This window comes from Vombatus ursinus, unplaced genomic scaffold, assembly GCF_900497805.2.
Source record: "Vombatus ursinus unplaced genomic scaffold, bare-nosed wombat genome assembly UNPS02014859.1, whole genome shotgun sequence".
Lineage (NCBI taxonomy): Eukaryota > Metazoa > Chordata > Mammalia > Diprotodontia > Vombatidae > Vombatus > Vombatus ursinus.
Window position 1 is genome coordinate 4701997 of NW_020954637.1, and position 24789 is coordinate 4726785.

General features: G+C 40.9%; 1 protein-coding gene across 5 annotated transcripts in view; it reads left to right on the plus strand.

Annotated features, from left to right (window-relative positions):
- The window catches only part of EIF4G3 (eukaryotic translation initiation factor 4 gamma 3), a 240781-nt gene that overhangs the window by 65795 nt on the left and 150197 nt on the right, over positions 1-24789 (plus strand). For all 5 annotated transcript variants that reach the window (XM_027841348.1, XM_027841345.1, XM_027841344.1 and 2 more), the window contains 2 exons: positions 15696-15875; positions 16626-16740. In XM_027841348.1, coding sequence (XP_027697149.1) covers positions 15696-15875; positions 16626-16740 — 295 coding nt within the window. The remainder of the gene's footprint in view (positions 1-15695; positions 15876-16625; positions 16741-24789) is intronic.

Genomic DNA, 24789 nt, shown 5'->3' on the forward strand with positions numbered 1-24789 from the left:
TCCCTTCACCTGGAGCTGTGAGAAGGCAGATGCTGAGGTGTCATGCAGCTGTCTTGGAGCAAGGAAGTGTGATTCTGGAAGGTTTTCCGCTCTGGGTCACTGTGTTACAGTGGATCAGAACTTGATCACTTGAAAGGAATCTTCCTTTAAAAAGGAAGGACTAAAAAGTCATGGAGGCCTCCCTAACTAATGACTTTAAAGCTGTGGGGCAGTGTGGAATGCGTGTCTTGGAATAGGGAAGTCCTGAGTACACATCCTGTCTCCGTGAGGCATATTGTGAGGCCCTTTCTGATACCCTAAGTTACAGAGAGTTGGGGATCTGCTTTGGTGTAGGTATTTCCACACCCCAACTTGGCTGTATTAATGCAATTACAACTCAGTGGGGGTGGGGGGAGACAAAGAAGCAACACCCTTCCAGGCTCTGCCCTCGAGTAGCTTACAGTCTAATTGGGGGGCTGGGGGAAAGTGCAACTTGCAGCCTACTAGATACAAATAAGATAGAGGTAAAGGATAAATTAGGGGTACGCTCAGAGCCAAGGCACTGTGATGAAGGACTGGGAAGGGTTTTTGCAAAAGGTAGGGCATTAGCTGGGACTTAAAGGAAGCCAGGGAGGCCAGGAGGTAGTGGTGCCAAGAGAGAGACTTCCAGGCATAGGGGACAGCCAGTGAAAATGCCCACTGTCCCTGGAGGGGAGCAAGGAGTACGAAAACTGGAAATGAGAAGGGCCTTAAAAACCAACAGAGATTTTTAACATTTGGTCTTAGAAGTACTGAGGAATATCTGAAGTTATTGAATGGCAGAGGAGTGGTCTGATCAGACCTGCATGGTAGGAAGACAATCTCCCCCCCCCCCCCCCCCAAAGTGGAGGATTGCTGGAGCTGAGCCTGAGGCAGGGAGGCCAGCCAGCCAGCTTGGTCACAGATTCAGGCCTGAGGCGATGAGGGTGTGCACCAAGGTGCTTGCGCTGGCCAAGGAGAGGAGACCAATGCCAGAGATGTTCAGAAGGTAAAATCAACTGGACTTGACTGACCACTAATTGGATGTACGGGGAAGAGGGGGAAGAGTTGAGGCTAGTGTTTAGAGCATTTTTTTTTTTTTTTTTGGCAAGGCAATTAGGGTTAAGTGACTTGCCCACGGTCACACAGTTAGTGAGTGTCATGTATCTGAGGCCGGATTTGAACTCAGGTCCTCCTAACTCCACGGCCAGTGCTCTATCCACTGTGCCACCTAGCTGCCCCAAGGCTAGGGTTTAAATTATGGGCCTGGGGACTGAGAGGCTCCTGGGGAAGTGAACTTCCCTTAATGGAGAAGTTATTAAAAGGAGAAGGATGGGGAAATGGAAATAGTTCAGTTCTGGACATGTTGAGTTTTAGATGTCTGCTGGACATCCAGTTTGAGATGTTCTTTCCCCATTCCTTCTAAAAAAAAAAAAATCAGATGTTATGCATTACTTGATTTGTCCCCTAGGCAGAAGCCAGTAGAGCCAAGTTTTGTTAGATTTGCTAAGATCTGTGGCTTTTAGTATTGTTTAGGTAGAATCAGATGCTGTTTTTTGAAGTTGTAACTCCATGCCCTGTCACTGGGGTAAATCAGAACCATTGTCCTTTTAAGAGTTGATAATCCACTGGGTAACAAACAGTGGGTGACCCAGTACACATGTGACAGAGCACATGGGCCAAAGGAAGCTTCCCTTCTTAGTGGAGTACTGTGTGGGTTAGAATTTGGAAGGGAGTTCTTAGCCATTGAGCACAAAGCTATGAAATGGAACTACTCATGACAGTGATGCGCTTTAGTTCAGTGGCCATGGTGGGGCTGGAGTAGGGGAGAGAGGCTGTCTAAACAGCTTCTCTTTTCCCTGGGCTCTGTCATTCACACGGGGCTGCTGGGCTCTACTGATTTCAGAGCTCTCACTTCCCTTCTCCTACTGGATTAAAGAGAGGAGGAAGTCAAAAGGAGGTAGAAGCAGACCAAGAATGCCAGACGATGAGTGGGACAGACCTCGAAGTCATCATGCACGTGGACAATTAGGCAAAACTCACAAGGTGCAGGCACACAGAGAGAAGAGAGATGTCTGCATAGAAACGAAGAGCAAGAGATACCCCAAGGGATAGAAACTCTGCTACCGAAGCGTTCTCATCTCATGACCTTCTAGGGTGTTAGTACTGAAGACAGTGGTTTTGCAACTGCACCCATGCCCACGCATGTCTTTTCCTGCTGAATTAGAATAACCATGTGTCAAGGAATGGCTTTGACCTCCAGGGCAGAGGGTAGTAATTCCTAATGCCTTTGTAGAGAATTCTGTCTTTCATACACTTTCCCTATCATTGTTTTAAATAAGAAACAATTTTGAATTATATTCTTTATGATTGTACTGTAGTATGGTTTACTTAAAAAAAAAAGCTTCTTTCAAGTGGTTTAACACCATGTTGGTGCTTACTAAATGTTAATTGATGATACTATATTTAAAAATATATATAATAATGAATTTTCTGAGATTTTTAAGAGATCCCACATCAAAATCTATTTACTGTAACAAGAAACCTAGATTTACTATATTTAAGCAAATTGAGGATGAAGTCAAGTTAAAACTAATAATGAAACTTAAAATAAGAATTGAGCATTTTCTTTGTCCTAAGAGAACACTGAAGCTACTTTTGTTGAAGATCTTTATCTGTTACCAGCTAGGGTTCTTTTTGAAGGTTGAAGCCCATGTAAGTCAAGGATGTAGTGCCCTAAATGCTTTCCTCTTTTCTCACCTCAGTCCCACCTCCTTCCCCTTCCCCCATTTTCTTCTGTTTTTTTTCAAGGATCCTTTAATCAGTACTCCCTGGTCAGTACCGAATTTGCAATTTGAAGAAAGGAAGGAAGTTTACATTTTAGCCTCCTTTGAAGATGAAATAAGAAATCCAAAGTACCTTTACATAGAAAATGTTCTTGGCTCTGGAAACCTATAGACAGATGTTTAAAAAAAAAAAAAACAACCCCACAACAAATCATCATAATTAGAAACAGAAAGGACAGAGAGTACACCCAGAGTTAAACAAATGACATCTTGGAATTGAAGTTGCAGTTCGCGTAGTTAATTTTATCTGTGCTCAGTGCAGTTTGTCTAGTTCTGGTTTAAAGTTACTTGTGTTCCTGTCCTTGTATTACTTCTGGATTACCCAATAGAGATCAGGTGCTGGTTATATACTTAGGCTAAGGAGTCAGCCTTGTCATCATGAAATAGGTCAGAGAATTGATTTTTAGGCTTGTTCCTAGAGCAAAAACGTTTCACAACATATTTCCTTATGTCTTAGTTTTGTTTACGCGCTGTTCACAAAATCATTGGCATAATTTCCTCAACTTTATAAACAGATAGATCTTTAGCCAAAGCCAGAAGGTGTTTGCCGGGAAGGAATAGTTTCTCTTGGTGCATGTGTTGAAACTGGGTACCATTTTCCTGCTGTAGTTTTGCTTGGCTGTTTTAAAGATATTCTCAAAGGTCTAGATGTAGGTAGTGTTTGTCCACCATGTGCTGGTTTCACCAGTGACAGCTAGGAGTGTTGAAAAGATCACTTAATTAAGAAGCCAGAGTTCTAAGTTCTCGTTCTAGCCCTGTCATGAACCTAGTGATGAGATCACATAAAAGTCCCTTCTCCTCTATGTCTGAGTTTTCACACCTGTAGGATAAAGTTGGTTTTAGCTGATCTTTAAGGACCCTTCCAAGGGGACTAACTCATAAGTTAGCCATAGAATCTTAAGCACTGGAAGAGGCCTAAGAGGCCACCTAGTCCAATTGACATTTCTCTAAAATACATAAGTGACCCGTAGTCCTCTGCTTGGAGTGGTCATTGGTGGGGAGGGGAGGGCAGCCCCTGCCACTATACTTTACTATACTTCTAAGTGTTAGGAAGATTTTCCTTATATTAATCTTAAATTTTTTACTTTACCACTTCTATGCATCGCTCCTGGTTCTGCTCTTTGGAACTGTGCAGAGAAAGTCTCATCCGTCTTCCAAACAACAACCTTTCACATGCTTGAAACCTACCAGCTCCCACTCCTTTCTTTCCCAGTCCTGTTCTTTGGTTCTGTCAAATATGACATGATCTAGAGGCCTTTTACTATACTGGGTTCCCTTCTCTGAATGTTCTCCATCTTGTGTTCTTTTTTGAAGAACTGTTTCCTTTTTTAATAGACACTTGTCTTTTCATGTACCATAAAGGTATTCCTAGATTTAGAAAATCTCAGAACTAAAATCACTTAGAGAGTTGTCTTTGAGACTAGGTAGGATTAGAAAAAGGCAGCTCAAGTGAGAATGATGACATGTAAGAATGGCTGCATACACTGTGTAATTTATGAAAATAGTGGTGGAATCAGTACTCCACTCTCTGTCCAAATCTAATTTTTGGTATGGTTTAGGGCTTTGATGCAGTTGGTAATGGCAATCTATGGGACTATGGCATTTACAGTTGTAAAGAAACTTAGGTTTCATTTAGTCCACCTTCTTTATTTTGCAGATGAGAAAACTGAGCCCTATAGTGGTGAAATGACATGCTCTTACCCCTAAGGCACAGAGCCAGCAAGAAGCTAAAACTGAGACTGAATCCAGCTATTTGGACAATGAGTTTCAGATCAGAAATTTTTAACTATAAAGGGACCTTAGAGATTATCTAGTCTAATCTTTTCTCTTGACAGGTAAAGGTCCTGAAGCCTGAAGAGGATATTTACTTTGCTCAAGACTCCCCTCAGGTTCTAGTCACTGGCAGGGTTGGGGTTCTAACTCTAGTTCTCTGGCCTGAGTCAAAGTCAGAGCTCTTTCTTGTGACACCTCCCATCTCTTCTCCTCTCTTCTTACATATGCTGCCTGAGCATCAGAGTGATTGATCAGCTGGTGTTGGTCACCAGGTGCAGACCTTTCATCTTTTACTTCCAGGCCAGTGATGGCAAAAACTTAGATGAGGCTTCAGTTCTTTCTCTTAGTCCCTTCAGCCTAGTCTGACCAGGAACTTCATCCTATTAACAGCTCACATTCATGTGGTGCTTGAAGGTTTACAAAGTCCTCTTTTCATGACAACCTTGTGAGATAGTCTTGTTGTCACCATTTTAATGAGAAGGAAAACAAGGCCAGAGAAGCATATCACTTTATCCAGGGCCACACAGCATTCAACTTAGAGCTTGGCTATGGTTCTTCCAACTGTAAGATCACTTTGTGCACTGGGATTTGAAAATCCTTTGTTTCTCCAGTGCTGCGATTGGCCATAAGCAATCTGTGACTACAGAATTCTTCTATAAAGTGTTTGAGAGATAGAGACTGAATCTGTGATTTCATTGGTTTAAGACACTCACTCTATTAATGAAGATCATCTCTTGCTTAGAGATGAGATTTGAACCCAGATCTTCCTGCCTTTGAAGCCAATTTTCTATCCATTATATCACAATGCCTCTCATAAGTGGAGATAACAATACTTAGCCAATGCATCTCCCAAGATTCTTGTATCAAAGTGTTCTGTGAACCACTAGGTGTAAGAGAAGTACAAGGAACCCTGGGTTCTGCATCTGTGCTCTGTCTGTATCTTGCTGTTGGGACCTTATGGAGAATCATTTCGCCTCTCAGAGGCTGGGGGATGCAAGAATCATTTCAGCAGGCTGGACACTCAGGATACACAGAGGAGAAGACAAACATGTCTTCAGTCAGGCAGCTTCCCTTTGCCCAGATGATAGGACATGCTCACACAAATACAGACATGATGGTGTGAAGAGAAAGAAGAGAGCAGAATCAGGAATGGCTTCCTAGAGGAAGTGGATTCAGATCTGATGCACAAGCTGTGCAGAATCCAGGAGGCCAGTTCGGCTGGAATGTGCAGCAAATGCACTGAGGGGCATCACATGGAGTGAACCTCCTGCAATGGGAAATAGGAAACAGGCTGACACCAGAATGTGAGGGGCTCATGTTTCCTTTTAGAGGCAGTGGTGAGCACTGTGGGGTACGTAAGGAGGGGAGTGGCTTGGTCAGACATACCTAGAACAGTTATCTCGAAGATGCACCAGAGACTTGAGAGATGAAAAGATGGGATCCAAGCAGGATGGACTCTAAGGGACCTCTGCTTGTCTGAGTTAATCTCCATTCAAAATCGGATGTATGGAATTTGTTTATTTCACTTGTAGTACTTTTTCCAACTGCACCCTCCAAAAACCCTGACAGAAAACCCAGAAATACATGGGCTACCCAGTACTATCTTAGGGAAAGCTAGAGATTGATAGAGAAATATTCTGTATCATGCTTTGGGTTTTTCAGAAAAATAATGAATTAATTGTTCATTCACCAAATGTTAATCCTTGATGTATGCATAATGTATTGTGCTAAACCAGAAAGAGAGATTCATTCAGACATTTCACGAGATGCAAAAATAATTAAGAGCAAGTTTGTACTTTCTAAGAGCTTGTCGTCAAATAAGGTAGATAAGATATTCCCATAGATAATATTCCGATTTTAATTATATCTGATTACCAAAGGGAAGTTTAAAGGGCAGTGACATCAATGAGGGAAACATCCTTCCTTCTTGGGAGTAGGAAGTGTTTGGGAAGGCTTCTTGGAAGAGGTGGCAGTTGAGTTGGAAATTGATGGATGAGCAGAATCCCAGCAGGTGTAGATGGCCTTTGGTTTTGTAGGTAGGTGAGGCTTCTGTAGCATGAAGGTAGTGTTAGAGGGCTGACTTTGGAGTTAAAAAGGCCTGGGTTCGAGCACCACCCATCTTCCCCATGGCTCTTACCCTTTTCAGTATCCCAAGCAATTCTAAGACTTCAGAACAGTTGCAGACTTCTTGCTGGTTGTTTCTTACACCAATGAAATTATGAGATTGAGCCAAAAAAGAAAAAAAAATTACTAGCTTATCTTTTTTTTTCCCCATTGTAGAAGAAATGTGTTCAAAGGTTTTTCTAGAAGCTAATGGTGATCTACCATTAGAAGTGCTTCACTGAAAAGTTATATTTGGCTTCCCTTCTTTGTGACCATGAATGGTTAAGGCATTTAATCTTTTATTTCTCTGAGCCTCAGTTTTTCCATCTGCAAAATGGAGAGTAATATTACTTGTGGTAAGCTTAGTCAGTCTTAAAGTGCTAGATGAATGTCAGTTATTATTGTTATTGATGAAGTTCAACCCCCTCATTTTATAGATGAGAAAACTGAGACAGAAGTGAAGTGATGTGCCTCGGGATACATAGATAATTATTGATAGACTTTTGACTTAAATCCAGGTGTCCTGACTTACACTCTTTGTTTTTTTTTAAGTACCTTTACCTTATTGATCACTTTGCCAAATTAATCAACTAATGATAATTTTTTTTAAAAGAAGCAGTGCAAGGAGAGCTAAATCTCCAAATAAGTCTATGACAGTGGCTAAGAACAAGGAAAAACAAAGTAGGAGAAGGGCCATTAGCTGGATGAGGGAAAGATAGGATGGATGATGGTAGTGGAGAACTGACAAAAACAAAAACCAAGCATCTTTAATGTTTGCTTTCTCTTATTTCTGCCACGGAGAGAATGATCAAGAAAGAGAGACATAGAGGGGCAGCTAGGTGGTGCAGTGGATAGAGTACCGGCCCTGAAGTCAGGAGGACCTGAGTTCAAATCCGGCCTTAGACCAAACACTTGATACTTACTAGCTGTGTGACCCTGGGCAAGTCACTTAACCCCAATTGCCTAAAAATTATTTTTAAAAAAAGAGAGACACAAACAGTTATGAGGGGTGGTTAGAATCCTACATGAGTAAGGAGAGGGCCAGAAAATACATAGCTATGATTAGTAATTCAGGTCATCAGGCCTGGGCCAACTACATTTCAGGATCCTAAATGAAATGATGGCTGTACTAGTTAAACTGCTGTTGGTCTTTGAAAACTTTTGGAGACGCCACACGATTAGACGTGATAAGTATTGTCCTTCCTTATGTTCCAGAAGGGGAGGGAGGGAGATTCTTACAGGCCAGTGAACTTGACTTTAATTGTTGGCCATACCTTTGAATGCATTATTGTTAAAGAGGTAAATGGGGAGTATTTAAAAAGAGAAGTTGGAAACAGAAGCATGCTCACTCCCGGGATGCATGGGTCGATGAAGAACAGGGCATGGCAGCCCTTCCTTCCCTCCTCTGAATCAGAAGACTATAAAATGCAGGAGTATATCTGGATTAAAGCAAGGCATTTAAAAGGTTTTCTCCATATACTTTCAGACAAGACAGGAAGATTTAGGCTGGATTATATAGTACATTTAGGCAGATTCAAATTTTTTTTTTTAACTTGATGCTCAATGAATTGTCAATGTTTAATGTAGGGTCTCAGTGCTTTTTCATTGGCTCTATGTTCTTTAACACTTCAGTCATTGACTTGGATGATGGGTGTCATATTTATCTAACTGAAATATGTCACAAAGTTAGATGGGTTAGTTATTACCTTAGATTATCTAATTAGGAACAAAAAATATTGCTAGACTAAAATAGGCCAGACCTAAGAAATTTAATAACTCTAATGTCCCACACATGTATAGTTCATTTTTTTAAAAGCCCAAGTATGGGATGCGGGAAATATGGCTAGCGAGCAATTCATATCAAAATACCCTGGGGGGTTCGAGTAGACCATAAGCTCAATGTGAATCTGTAGTGTAACATGATGGCCAAGAAAAGCTATTGCAATCGTAATCTGTGTTAATAGACTTGTAGTGTCCAGAATGAAGGAGGTTCAGGTCCCTCTGTACCCTCTCCTGGTTAGAATGTATCTGGAATATTGTATTTGTTTGTGGGTGCCATGGATTGGGCGAGACATTGCCAGGATGAAATATATACAGAGGATGTTAAATGGGATAGGGAGAGTATTGGAACCCATGTCACATGAAAATTGGTTCAAAGAACTTACAGATGTTTATCTGGGAGTAAAGAAGACTTGGGGGATAATTGAAAGCCGTCTAAGTATATGAAGAACTCTTTCTTTGTTGGAGCAGCTGGTGGAGATAACAGAGATGCTAGACCTAAATGTAATTTGGCTTAAAAATGTATCTAAATCTGTAATTCTATTTTTCAGTTTCTAACAGGATATTCTGTCTTAAATTTAAATTTACAGAAGTACTTGGGTAGAGTGAATGGAACGCCGGGTTTGGAATCAGTATGTAGTTGACTATTTAGATTCTGGCGTTTCCTGGCTAGTTTTAATGTGCTTTTATTGGGCAGGTCCCCTAGCTTCAGTTCTCTCATCTTTAGATAGTAGCACTAATAACTAATGGGGATATTCTGAGGACCAGAGGACATCATGTATGGAAAGCATCTGGTAAGGCAGGGTGGTCTACTCGTACTTATGGTGGAGAAAGTAATGAGAAATAGAATTATCTGAAGCTTAAAACTCAGCTAGGTTGCTCAATGGGTAGAGCACTTAGCCTCCTAGCTGTGTGATCCTGGGCAGGTCACTTTATCTCTGTTTGCCTTAATCCACTGGAGAAGGAAATGACAAACTGCTGCAGTATCTTTGCCAAGAAAACCCCATGGACAGCATTGGTGTGTTATGGTCTGTGGGATCACCAAGAGTCGGACACAACTCGGCAACCACAACAACAACAATTCATTACTGCTTTAATTTCATAATGGTTAGAAGGAAACTTAGGGGATCAAAGAAGAATGGAGCCTAATGCTTGTCCTTCAAAACCAGGGCTGTTGCCTACTCATGGACTATTGCTGAATTTAGATGGGCAGTGTTGTATGATGGAATGTGCCTAGGGCTTGCAGCCAGCTGATGTGGCTTAAGCCTCCCTTTTGGCATTTAATACGTAGAACTTTTCAAACGCTGAACCTCCAAAATTTAGTTTCTTCATCTGTTCATTTGGAATAGTAGTACTGACCCTGATTGATCTTACACACAGGGTTTTGGTAAATTTTAAAGCATTCTATAAATGTGAGGTTTAATTAATGCCATCATTTGAACATGGTGATATGTGAAGTGCATTGGTTCCTTTTTATTTATCTACTTTAAAGAAAAAGCTTTTGGATAATGGCTAAATACTTTTATTCTGGTTTGGTTTGAAAAGGCAGTTAATGACTTCTCAGGTTCTCACATCATTTAGGGATAACTCCTAATCAGTGGAAAGAAACATGAGTTATGTAGTCCAAATTTTTCATCTGTACCTCATCAAAATCACTAACTCACCTTCTTGGAAGGGAGTTCTACATGTGGAACTTATTTATCTGTTGCCAAGGGAAAAAGAATCTGTTCCTTCTTGTTTGTAAAGTGATTCGCATTCCAAGGAGAGATAAATATATAAAGAATCTTGGGGTTAGCTACATTGAGTCAAGCTTTCCCTTTAATGCATAGAGCTCACATAAATGTCCTTGTGATTTTCTCCACTTTTGTGTCAATATAGTCAAGAAGATAATTATCCTCTTTTTCTCTCCTCTTCCTTTTCTCTTTTCCCCATATCCCTCCCCCTATATAATTTCATTTTGCAGAAGGAGCTTAATTAAATTTTTTATCACATCCCTTACATGCTAAGAATTTTTTCGTGTTATAGATGATGAAAAATAAACAGGAAGCATTAAATACTTATCTGCTTAATTATGAGTTACAGTAGAACCTGAATAAAGACTTCTAGACTCCATGTTTCCAGTCTGTTTCATGGTTGAGTTAGTTCTCCTACCTCACTTTTGTCAGGTAACTCCAGCAGAGAATTTCTGGGTCCTTCATAAGCTAGGTCATTTAAGATAAGACCCATGAAATAGCCTGTGATGGCCATGATCACATAGCTGTGCAGAATTCAGCTGAGAAAAAGGATCTAAAAAGAAAGTGAAGGTGGGGAGTAGACCAGTGGAGCCTGTTCTTAAGAGCTCGTTTGAGGCCTTCATCATCAGTCATCTGATGGGCGTGTATTGTAGCTCTGATCCCTGTGACTCCCCTGCAATCCTGTTAGATAGTCCAACAGCTGCATTTTTAGGAAGGAATATAAGGATAGTGTTCTCTTTTTATTCACTGCAAATTATTCAGTTACATATACTATTTCTCATTCCTTACATATTGTATATTAATGTGTCTTGTGATATGTGTCTTATGATCTTTACTTAAAAGGAAAAGAATCGTTCCTAAATAGTGGGTCCTTTTCACTGTGTGATACTGGTAAGAATTTGAGGAAACAGAGGGGATTGAGAGGAAAAAAATGTTCTGCCAAGCAGAGTTAATCTCTTTTATTATGTTTCTCTAGGGATAACAGTCTTTAAGACAGTAACAGATTTAACTTCCTAGAAGGGAAATAAGAGAATTATGGCCATATAATAAATGAGACTTTAGTTTTTCTGAATGATGCATTTGAATTTTAAGCCCTAATGTACTTCTCCATATTTGTTTAGCTAGCATCCCCCTCTTCCTAGAAGTAAAATTTCAGAATTTCTGCATGAGAGTTGTTAGGCAAGATCTTCTCTTTCTTTTAGATAAGTGGTTCTTTACCTGGGGTCTGGTCACTTAAGAAAAATTGATGAGTGTATTTCAAGATAAATGGTTTCCTTTGTAATTTTCTACATTTTATTTTGTGCATTTACAAACTTGACTCTGAGAAGGCATCTGTAGGCTTCACCAGCTGCTGTCTGAGGAGTCCAGGACATGAAAACACCCTTGCTTCTTGTAGCCTTTGAACTGATGTGCAGAATTCCTTACTTGGGACTTGCTCAGAATTTCTCTCACGTAGATGTTTCTGGTGGACTGTCACCAACACTGAGGTCACAGTGTTGGTTTTCGTAGTTCTGATTTCTGTGACTATTACAGTACATTTTATATGACAGGCCTCAAAGTTATTACCACAGTATTATAAATAGAAAAGCAAATTTACTGTTTATTTCTCTTTCAGACCCACTAAAGGAAAGAGTCTTGTAGAGCAGTATCTTGCAACCCATCTAAATAGTAGGGAACCCTAATGGCTTAGTGAGATTAGCCGGGAACTGAAGTCCCCACTTCACCATTTACTTGTTGTATCACTGTGAACAAATTGCTTCCTGTGTCTGAGCCTTCCCACATATGTGTAATGAGAGCTTTGAACTGGATGAATCCTAAGAAATTCACACTCTGACCTTTTGTGATTCTGTGAGAGGTCTGCTTCAGAATCCCAGTAGAGTCAGTGGCTGTCCAAAAGACACTCATGCGGAGGAAACTTTCAGAAAGACCCAAGGATCCCTTACATAATTACTTAACGTAAAATTTTGGGAAAGCAGGTCCAGAAAATTAGGGGAAAACCTTTCTGATAATGAAGCTGGGGTTTTTATTTTCTGTACTTAAATACTGATGGATACTGATCTTTTGTTTTCCCAAGGCAATTCAAAGTTCTTTTAAGTGTTGATGATAACCATCATGGATTGTCATGGGTAAACGACGGATGTGCTTGTAAACTGCCAGGGGATGGTTTTCAGTTAAACTTGGTTTGCTCAGTAACTGTGTATTAAGTGCCTCATAGGATGATGGGCTATAGAACTGCCAGTGACCTGAGAGGTCAGCTTAGAGCCCAGGTCTCTGACTTCAAACACTATTCTCTCACCATTTGTAGTGCCTTATTTCATAATTAAAATATTTAACAATTAGAGCCATCTCTGAATAGAATGGACTGCCTTAGGAGACAGTGAGTTCTCCTTTACTATAGGTCTTAGCATCTTAGGATTGAAATTTGAAACTGGAAGGGCCCTCAGAGGTCATGTAGTCCAATTATCTCTCCCCCCTCCCTCCACTTTTTTTTTTTTTTTTTAATAAATGAGGAAACGAAGGTCTTGAGAAGTTAAGTGATCTGTTCGATGTTACCAAGGTAGTGAGTGTCAACGTCAGGTTCTCTGACGTCTGATCCAACCCTGCTGGGCTGCCTCCTATGCAGCTCAATCCTAAGTCTGGTTGACCCCTTGAGACACCTTAAAGGGAGAGGCAGAGGGCTTGGATCTGTCTTTTTCTTAGTATAGGAAACTCCTGTTAGCAGTGTATGCCAACAACTTGTCTCTGACCAGCAGCTTTAGAGTGTCTGAGGGCACTGAGATAGAGGCCCTTGCTGAGAGGCCCCCAGCCAATAGATATCAGAGGCTGGGAAGCCTGGCTTCTTGGCTCTGAGGCTGCTCTGACCCTGTAGAAACCTTGGAATGGTGTAGAAATGGCATGCCTGGTGCTACTTCTGCTGCTGGATGTTAGCAGTGGCAGCAGCGGTAGAGGGGGATTCATTCCTAAGACTGGAGGCATTAGATTAAATACACTCTCTGGTCTCTTCTGATTCTGATTTTATGATGAAATATTGCCAGGTTAATGATGAAGTGAAAGTAACATATTTGTATTCTGCTCATACTATAAGCCATTTGAGCTAACCTTGGAGGTCATGAAATGCTTTGAGGTCTAGTGATAGATCTTTGACTAACTAGCTCTAGAACCCTAGGTAAGTACTGTCCACTCTCTAGGCCTCAGTTTCCTCATCTGTAAGAAGGAGGGGTTTGGGTTAGATTTCTAAGGTCCTCCCAGGTCTGACGTACCAGGATTCCCAAAAGAAGACAGAGTATCCAGCTCTCAGTAACTTTCAGCACAGAGTCGTTCATCGACACTGTGGAATGTTGAGGTAACAGAGGATCATGCGACACTTGCGGTGCTTAGAAAGTTCCTGGGCTTCTTGAGAAATTCATGGGGCAAGAGAAGGAAGGCCCAGGAAGAAAAGTCAGCTTTTGACTTGATCTTGAGGAGAGTAGTTGTGCAAGCTCAGGCTGCACTTGTGACGAGCCCCCATTTTCTGCCTCTCCACCCTGACCACTCCACCTCCCATGTCTCCGTGTCACCCCCACATCGGCTTTTTATGCTTTTCCTCTACTCTATCAACATCTTCTGAACCCATTTTCCCTGCTACCCACCCGGTACTGTTGCTTCCCTCTCATTCACCTCCATGGGGCCTCCTCCGCCCCAACTATCCCTTCACTGTTTTAAGCTAGGGTTTGGTTTCAGGGCCTAATGTTGATGTACTCAGAGCATTGGGCCCTGTCTCACACCTTGGCTGTACTATTTAATTATGCTCTCTGGTCCTGGGTTAAAATTCCTCCTCCTGGCCAGTTTTTTGTACCTTAGGACTTAGAACTGGGGCAGAAACAGACATGTACTGGTACCCCAGTGTCACAGCTGACCATTTCCTTTATTTGGACTAGTGTGCATCATGTTAGCCAAGAATTGTATTGAAGATGCTCAAAATAGATTTGAGACTTATTATAATTCTAAACTAAGCTTCTAGCCCTAAAGATACTTACATGATGATTCTCAGCCATTCCTGGTGGCAAAGAGAAAGTAACAATTAGGTAAGAAGACAAGACTGTTATGTTTCGAGGCCCCTTTGTAAAGAGCATCCTTAATTAATATCATCTCATTTTTATAATGGAGAGTGGAGCCCAGAGAAGCCAAAAATTACAAATCCACAATCATACCATTGGTGTCTAATGGAACCATGTTTGGAGAGAAGACCAGACTCTGTTCCTACCACCCAATGGTCATTTCCTTGCAAGCACGTTATGTGCAATTGTACAAATTGTGGCTGTCATCAAATGTTATTGCCACTGTTTTCTTCTTAGTGGATTATAGGTTTGCCCTTCAGTTCTGAGCTTCTAATAATTCCTAACTGGAGGATTGTGAATCTGATTCTAGCTTACTTTTCTAAGTTTCTGTTGTTAGAAAAATATACTGATAATATTTCTCTTGAGCTGCATGCTTTGTCCTGCCCCTTCCTACTGATCTGTAAGCTGTTGCATTGGCTTTCTTTCTGTTTCCTGCTGCTATCTTGCTTCCTAATTGAAGGGAGGATTCAGACCTATCCAGGTAACAAATTACTGGTTCTGCATGGCCTAGTTATTCCTCTACCAACTTATTACTGATATAATTTGTCCATTATTCCTTTTTCTATTGAATCAATTTACCCATGTGGAGAATTCATTTTTTGGTCTTTTGTTTCAAGGCCATTGAGCCTAATGTGAGAACAATGAATGACTTTGGTTATGGTTGCTTGCTTCTGATGCTATTTTAGATTTCAACACTTATTGCACTAGGTTACCTTATTGCTAGATCTATTTGTGTTCTCCACTTGTATGGCAAGCTACTTCAAATAGAAATGCAGGAGAAATTTGTTTAGTTCAGAATGGGGTTGTCATCTTCTCGAAAATTGAAGCACATGTCAATTGGCTAACTGAAGTTAAAAAAAAATTCTGAAGGCACCTTAACCCTGATTATAAACTTGCATTTAAATATGCAGGTAGAAACAGTAATTTCCCTGTCTTCTATGTGTCTTATGAACTCATATATAGAGAGTGGCCTATTTTGAACACTGTGAAACTTGTTTGGTATGAGGTATCCCTTGACTGCCTAAAACCCCAAGACTTTTACAACAGAATATAGATCTGCAAAAGGCATTTTACCAATTGCTGTTTTTCAAATGCTTTTTCAAAGTTGAAATTGTGATATGTGGTTTACGTTTTAAAATATTTGAGATAATTACACAATTTTCAGACATGTGACAACCCAAACTGAAAACATAACCTATAATAGAATATCAATTTTGCTTTAATCTAGTTATTCAGTTCTAGTTTATTTTCATTTACATTGTATTTAGATTTCAAGTTGATGAGAAAAATTTGAAATGATTCCGGCAAACAGTTAATTTGGTCCTTTTTGCCGAAGAAAATAAACCTCTTTCTTTCCCCCTCCTCAGTTTTTTCAGAGGCCTCAAATACAGCCTCCTAGAGCTACCATCCAGAACAGCAGCCCTTCCATCCGTCCCGGTGCCCAAACACCAACTGCAGTGTATCAAACCAATCAACACATCATGATGGTTAACCATCTGCCAATGCCGTATCCAATGCCCCAGGGCCCTCAGTACTGTATACCACAGGTAACGTATTCCCTAGGTACATGGGACCCAGAAAAATGTCTGCAGTAAACTCAAAGTTATTACCAGGTTAGCAGGGAGGGGAAACAGTGGGGTTCCTTTTTGAGGTGGGACCTATTTTATTGTCCATGAATCTCACCATTTGTCATTTTCATTACATAGAGCGATAATTTTGATCTCTTACTTAAGAGATACAGAGGGGTTAGAAAATTCAATGCAATTCAACACACATTTTTTAGTGCTTTCTATGTGTAAGGCTCAAGGTTAGATCTTGCATATCAAAGGCACTGTGGGCTCAGAGAGAGAAAGCACAAAAACTTGCTCTCAGGGAGTTTACAATCTAATTAGAGGATGGGAGAGAAACTTTTTTTTTTTTTTGACCATGCGAAGATAATTCTACACCCCTCTCTTATGCCATCCCCAAACCATGGAGCTAAGTATCTACTTGTGTTATGCCTGTGATAAATACCCTTCGGGTTCCTTAAAGGCTGCCAACCTCAAATCAAGATAGTCTAGTTAGCTCTTGTCTACCTGAGCACTGCTTTGTTCTGTGTCTTTTCCTAACAACACCTCTCTCAGATCTCTCCCTCACTGAATCTTTGGTGACCAGTGATCATTTTGAATGTGTTTAATAGGATTGCTTTATCTCATTTAAAATGATTCTCTTCGGAAATTACTTGTTAAGAGCTTTAGTTCACCATTCCGTGTTGTATACCAATTATTTTTAAAGCATCTACAATTTCTCTCTCCTAGTACCGGCATAGTGGCCCTCCTTATGTTGGGCCTCCTCAGCAGTATCCTGTCCAGCCTCCGGGGCCTGGCCCCTTTTATCCTGGACCAGGGCCTGGGGAATTCCCCAATGCCTATGGTAAGTAGGAAAAGTCAAGTCATTTTTGCCAGATGTGTTGTTTTTATTGATTGGGGGCTGGGGAGTTCCCAAGATTTTTCAAGGAAATATTGTAGAAGAAGCCTGAAGATTTGGATTCATATTTTGCTGTGTAATGGCCTTGTTTTTGGGCAAGTCACTTTTCCTCTGCTCCATCAAGAGCTGATGGTGGTTGCAAGGATCAAATAAAATAATGTGTGTTCAAGTTTTATATTAGGAATGTACCATATTATCATGAAGAAACACTATGAGAAAATATGGCCTGGGCAAGGAATTTTAAGATAGAAAAGAGCCCAAATTTTGGGTCGGAAGACTTGTCTTTGAATCTTGCATTGCCATTTGAGAGCTATGTCACCTCTGGCTAGATAAGGATTTTACAACTCTGACCCTCAATTCCCTCATCTAGAATGAACGAGTTGGACTAGATGCTCTCGTAAGACCTTTCATATTGGAATTCTGTGATCTTCTGCTGGGACACAGACCTGAAGATCACAATTTGGGATTTGAGTCCCTGCTTTCTCAATAATATAGCCAACTCTCAATTTCCTCATCTGTAAAATGGAAACTTGGTTCATTTTACCTATTTTACTGAGTTGCAATGGGGATAGGGTTATAAGATAAGAATATTAATCTTATTTTATTATTTAATAATTAATGATTATTAATTAATAAAACACTTTTACATAAAATAATATTAGATAGCAAAGTGTTTTGAAAGGTTACAAATGCCATACATAGGTATTGTGCAAAGTTCCTGTAAGTACCAAATTTATATTTGGTTTGTAAGTAGATGTTAAACCCTCCAATAATTGAAATTCACTTTTAATTCAATAAAATTGTACTCTCGGTCAAACATCATTATGATGAATAGAGATAAATCTAAAAATGATTAACAATGAAGGATACAGTTTACTTGATTTCATATTTTCAGTCAGTATAGGTCTTAAGCAGAGGCAAGGCTATTCTAAAAATCCCTCCTTTTTCTTAAGAAGGTGGTCTGCTGTATGTAAACTTGCATCTCTTTGCTTATTACCCATTCTGGCATGCTCAGGGGGTTCTGGTGTGATTAGATCAGTATCATTGTAGCAATAAGAAAGCTGTTCATTCTCATTCCAAGCCCTGAGCTGGACAGAGTGTGAGGGGGTGACTTATTTCCCACACTTTGAAGGCATTGAGTTCCTTTTGTAGAGCTGGGGACTGGTAGTAGTCATCTGGGTAAGCCCTGGATTTGTATGGTGGGGTCCTGGTATGAAATCCCAGCTCTGCAGCTTCCTGCCTGTTTCACGGGGCTGTTGGCTGGAGAGTTCTGCATCACTGTGGAGAGATGCTGTTATTCTACCCCTGTAACCTTGAGCAAGTGTCAGGTTCTTTCTCTGTATATAAAATGAGGCACTTTGGACTTGTAAAGTCCCTGTGATCTTGTGGTACTGTAGGCCTAGGAGGTGACAACTTTGAGGTTCTAATTGCACAGGTGACTGGGGAGCGGGTAAATGTAACGGTGTCACCCTCAGAAGGGTAGAGAAGTTCAAAAGAGGGGTGGGTTTAGGGAAAGATAATGAATTCTACTTTTCACATGTTGAATTTGAGGTGTTTAAGGACAGTTTAAAAGTAGGCAATTGGTAATTTCCCCTGTAATCTTGTTTGATCTAAAGTAGTTTGTTTTTTTTTTTGTTGTTGTTGTTTTGTTTTGTTTTGTTTAGTTTTTTAACCATTTAATATAGGGTAGGAGTATGCTTGTATTTTCTTAGTGTAGAATAGGGGTGGGGAACCTGCAGCCTTGAGGCCGCATGAGGCCTTCTAGATCCTTAAATGCAACCTTTTGACAGAATCTAAATTTTCTGTAATTTGGATTCAGTCAGAAAGCTGCATTTAAGGATCTCGATGGCCCCATGGGGCCTCAAGGCTGAGAACATTTCCTCTCACTACCCAGACTAAAGAGGTTTTGGAAAGACATATTCTACTGTAGAGATTAGGTGGATAACTTTTTTCCTCCATAAAAGAGAATTAATGTTTATGGGTCACATAATTTGGCTGCTGTTTACCTGATGATATCTACCCAAGCCTTAGTACTGTTTTCTGTGAGATCTCAGGAGGGATGTTATAGGACAGCTTATTCCATCCATTCCCTGAAGCAGGAATTAAAAGGAGACAAGGAAGCTTGGATGCACAGGAAGAGACAAATATTTGCGTGCTTTTGCCACCCCCCGCCATGCCTTTCTCTCTTTTTTTCCCCACTGTGTTTTTGAATGCTTTTTAACGTAATGTTTAACTTTTACACTGAATGCTTCATTCATTTGTTCATTCAATGAATCTTAAGTAAACTTGGAGATACCAAGATTTAACTCTGACCATGATCTCAAGGAACTTCCTGTCAGATTGGGGATCTGAGGCCTTAGTATATATAATATGGGGAGAGTGAGATCAGCTTAGACAGGGGAATTCCAAACCTAGTGCTAGGAAAAATTGGAAAAAGCAGAGGAAACTTTCAGCTGGGAGGAATGCTGTTTATGGAAGAAATGACCCCTGGGTTGGGCTGGTGGCTCAAAGGACAGCTGAGTGAGGTGGTCAAAGACTTGGAGAAGGGAGAGGAAAGGCTAAAAGGAAGTCCTCCTTCCAGTTCATCCTGCACTCTGCTGTCAAGTTGACCTTCCTAAGGCACCAGTCTGACCATGTCACCTATCTACTCAGTAAGCTCCAGTGTCTCCCTGTCACCCCCAGAATCAAATGTAAAGTCCTGTTTGGCATTCAGAGTGCTTTATAACCATCCCCTCCACCCCGCCTTTCCAGTCTTCTTCCACTTCACCCTCATACACTGTGGTCCAGTTGTGCTGGCCTCCTTGCTGTCATTCCTTGAACAAGACCCTTCATCTCCTGACTCCAGGCATTTTCACTGGCTGCCCTCCCGTGCTGGGAACTCTCTCCCCCCTCATTACTGCCTCCTGTACTCCCTGGCTTCCTTCAAATCCTAGCTAAAATGCCCCCCCCCCTTTCTACAAGAAGTCTTTCCTCATCCCACTTAATGTAGTGCCCTCCCTCTGTTGATTATTTCCAGTTTACCTGTTTGTAGCTTGTTTGAGTATAGTTGTTTGCATGTTGTCTGCCCTGTTAGCTTATGAGCTTGAGAGCAGGACTGTCTTCTACCTTTTCTTTGTATCTCCGGGGCTTAGAACAATACTGAGCCCATAGTAGACACTTATTAAATGTTTGTTGAGTGACTAGTCTCCTACCCTGTCCCTTGTCCATTCCTTTGTTCATGCCATTCCCTCATTAATCACAGTGCCTGGTTTTGACCAGCTCTCAAAAGTGCCTAATATCTCCATGGTAAATTTCAAATTGCTGCAGTCTGTATCTCCTTTCCGAAGCTCATCCTGGAGAAATGTGTGATGCAGAAGCCTCGGCGCTAAGAGATCAGTAATTTGGCCTTGGCCACTCCCCAAACAAAGAAGAATACAGAGTGATCTCTGGTGCCCTGTTGGCCCCCTTTCCTGTTCTTTGGTGATTGGAAGCGCTAACAATTGTACGGTTTTTAAGACCATCTGTAAGCTTGAAGTGCTGGCACTCTGTAAAGTGATGGATGAATGGACATATTACAAGAGGAACTGAATCATTACAACCTCGAGCTTCTCCCTCAGAATGAAGCCAGAAGTGAAAAGGAAGCTGAGCTCAGCTGGCTTTCAGGTTTTCTCTGGAGAGACAAATAAAGAAATTGGTGGAGTTTTACTGTGTGTTCAGAGGCAATAAGAAACATTTCATTTGACATTTATTACTCTTGGATGACAGTACTCAAACTGAGCATTTGTAGAAATATTATAGCTTATATATAAAAACACCCTCCATTGCAGAAGATGAGAAAATAGAGAAATTCAGTGAATAGTTCATTAAGATTGTACAAATTAGACCACCATATATTTCAGTACCCAGTGACTCCAGTTCAAAGGGTAGTGATACTGGAGGATGGTGGATAAGGGAGGCCTGAGGATTAAATAGCAAAAGAGGCCAAAGGCTCAAAGATTCTGCACAGAAGCCTCAAGCTTTTGTGTCATGAATGCCTTTCAAGAAATGAGTTGGGAAGGGCTGGGCGTGGCAAGCAGTGCATAAATAATATCACATGTAATGTAGGTGACCACACTAGACTGGAGATGATTTGGTGGTGGTGTGGGAGTTGCTCTCAAACCATTAGCTTGTACACTTGTCCTACTTGAGGCCCTCAGCTCCCCACACTTTGGGCTACTATAATAGCCCCGAGATGGTACCCTGTCTTGAGTGTCCCTAGTCTCCAATCCATCCTCAATATGAGCGGCAAAGTGAGACTCTTAAGGCCCAGACCTAGCTGTGCTCTGGTGTTCCTGCTCAGGAAGCTTGGGTACTTCTCTGTTGGCTCTGGGAAAAACCATGAACTCCTTTGTTGGCCATTTAAAGCCCTTCCCAGTCCAACTCCAAGCTGTCTTTTGGACTGATTTCCTATGGCTCGCCCACCCCACCCTGCTTTCCAGCCAGTTGGGCCCTCTCCTATTTCACCAGAGATGCCATTCCATCCCCTCCCCATCTTATACCTGTAGTGCTCCCCATCCTCAGGTGTTTCTTGGTATCCCCAGCTTCCTTCAAGGCTTACCTCAAGTACCACCTCCTATTCAAGCTCTTCACTGCTTCTCAGTTGTCAGTATGTCCCTGCACCTAATTACTTTGAATTTACTCAGTATAGATTGTTGTATCTGTGTATCTTTTTACATGTTGTTTCACTGTTGTAGAATATAAACTCCTGAGGGGAAGGGATCTTCCATTTTTCACTTTTTTTTTCCTAGGGCCGACCTTGTTCCCAGGGCTTAGTAAGTGCTTAAAAATATTTGTTGTATTGAAGATCAAAATAAAACAATTAGAACAAATGATAAAAATGAGATCAGAAAGTGTGCAAGGAACACACACAGTACTGTACAATGAGCTGCTGACACCGAGAACTACAAGGCTGCATAGTGGCTAGAAAACTGCCTTGGAGACCTAAGAAAGGTCAGACGGCCTGGGGAACAGGCCCTGCTCAGTCATACCAGCCTGAGGGAGACAGACCAGGAGGCTGCAGAGCAGAAGCTGATCAGCCTGGCCACGAGACAGTTGCTCCCTGGGCACTGCTCATGGCAGGGAAGTGCTAGGTCTCTGTAAGAGGGTCCTGGATTCCCTTGTTTGGAATCCTACCTCTGTCACGTATTGTGACCTCTGGTAAAGTAATTCCCTTTTGAGGCTTAATTTTTGTCCTCTGTAAAATAAGGAGGTGAATTAAATGATTACTAAGATCCTTTTTTATGGGGCAGCTTAGTGGTGCAGTGGATAGAACATTGTTCCTGGAGTCAAGAAGACCTGAGTTCAAGTCTGGCCTCTGACACTTACTGTGTGACCCTGGGCAAGTCACTTAACCCTGTTTACCTCAGTTTCCTCATCTGTAAAACGAGCTGGAGAAGGAAATGGCAAACCACTCCATATTTTGCCAAGAAAACCCCAAATGGGGTTACAAAGAGTTGGACATGATTGAAATGACTGAACAAGATCCTTTTTATCCCTAAGCCTAAGCTTCTGTCCTCATGATGATCCCTTCTAACTTATAGATTCTGTAAGGGCTCACATATTTATTTGCTTTCTGACTTATCTCAATATATTTGTCTCTGGAGGTATTTCTGAGTATTTTGGTGTGTGTATATGTGTGCACGTATCTTTGTTTTTGTGTGTGTTTTTGCATATATATGTATATATATGCATATAGATAAAGCACTTAAGTGCTTACTGTGTGTCAGACACACACTCTCTCTCATACTTTAAAACCTTATGTATTTTAAACGAATTTATTTTGATACCAGATTCAAATAGAATTGAATAGAAAAAAGAAGGAAAAGTCACTGAAACCAATTATTTTCCATTAAAACAAGTAATGAAGGAAAATGACAGATTAAGGGTTTTTGCTCTTGATTTTTATATTCCTTAAACAATATCATTAATGTTATTTCTCCATAGCAATAATTAGATATTTCACTAGGATGAAAATTGCAGTTAATTATGATATTAAAATTGTCTGCCATCATAATCCTAAAATTGACTGTAGACTAGGTTTAATTATTTTGTAAGCTATTTGGTAGGATAAATGGCCTCCAATTCTAATGTCTTCCATTAGAAGGAAGCTTTGGTATGTATTTGTTTGCTGGTATTGTGAGATTACACCATTCTCCTGTGCTATTGACTCAACAGTGTTTTCATTAGGAGATTTTGTAAAAATGACTGGTTCACCTTTTGGGTCTTATTTCCCTTAGAGAGAAAAATTTGGCAAGCTGAGTAGATGGTGTTGTTCTAGGAGCATTTGAAACCTCATTTGTGAGAGTATGCTGTTTCTCAAGTTCAGTAGTTAAGGACTTGAGAGGTCAGCATGGTTTCAGAATAGAATATAATTGTGTTTTCAGCGTTGAGGCAACGCTATGAAAAGTTTCCTGAAATAATCTTAAAGGCAGCATGCTATCATGGAAAGAACTCTGGCTTTGGTGTCTGTGTACCTGGGTTTGAATCCTGGCTTAGCCATTCCTTTAGTAGGTCACTTAACCTCATTTATTAGCCTCACTTCCTTCATCTATGAATTGAAGGGATTATACAGGATGATATCGAAGGTTCTTTCATGCCCTACGCCCTATGGTTCACTAGCCTTTTTTCCCCTCTTTATGCTGTACATTTTAACTGCTGGAAAATATACTCTCCCTAGGAGATCTCATCTATTCTTACTTCTACTCGGATGACTCCCATCCTTAACCTCTCTCCCCAGCTCCAGGCCTGTGTTTCAACCTGCCTTCTGCCTCCTTCCACTTGGATGCCTTCCCATCAGCTCAAATCAACATGCTTAAAATTGGACTCATCATCTTTCCCCCAAAACTGACTCCCCTTCCAGACTTTGCTATTTCTGTTAATGGTAGGCTTTAAAAACCTTAGTCATCTTGACTCCTCTCTCTCCCTCACCTCTCATTCAGTCACCAGTTATTATGGATTCTTTCTTTGTGATGTCCTGGCATTAGTTCCTTCTTTTCTGTTCACAATGCTACCACCTAGTTCAGGTCCTCATTTCCTCTTGCCTGGACTATTGAAGTAGCCTTCACTAAATTGGTCTCCCTGCCTCAGTCTCTATCCTCCACTTTTCTCCAGTCCATCCACCCATCCATCCATCCATCCATCCATCCACCCACTCATCCACTCATTTGTCCATCCATCCACCTATCCATCCATCTGTCCATTCATTCAGTAAACACTTATTAAGTGCCTACTATGTGTAGAGTACTATGTTAGGTGCTGGGGGTTATACAAAGTTTAACCAAGATGGTCACTGTCCTCATGGAGTTTACAGTCCTTGCTGTAGACCTTACCAGATTAATTTTCCTAAAAAATTATTTCAATCTTGTCATTCCCTCTGTTCAAAAACCTTTGGTGGCTCCCCATTGCCTCTAGGATAAAGCCTAAATTCCTTAGCCTCATTTGGAGCTTTGTGCAGCCTAACCCTAAACTATGTTTCCTTTTTTTTTTTTTTTTTTTTTTTTTTTTTTTTTTTTTTTTTTTTTTTTGTCCGATTGCTCCCCTCCAGTGAAACTTGAACATGCCTCACATTTTCCCATCTCCTTACCTCGGTTTAGGCCATTCTGCCTATCTCCCTGCCCAGATCTAGAAGGCCCTCAGCACTCTTCTCTGTCTAGCCAAAGCCTCTCCATCATGCCAAGTCAGTGAAAATCCCTCCAATTCTTTGAAGTCTTCCCAGGTCACACCTGCCCACCATCACTGCACATTCCTCTGGGCTCAGTATCCCTCATTGTCTTTGTCATTCATTTGGCAATTAGTCCTTTCCTGCCTTGGGACATTTCTTGTACTGCTGCCTTTATCTAAATCTTGTTTGATTAACTTTTCATGTATTTATGATTCATCTCCCCTACCAGGTTGTAAACTCCTTCAAGGCAAGGACTGTAATTTAAACTTAATAATCAATTTTCCCTTTCTGCCATTACCCTTCCTCCCCAGCATAGT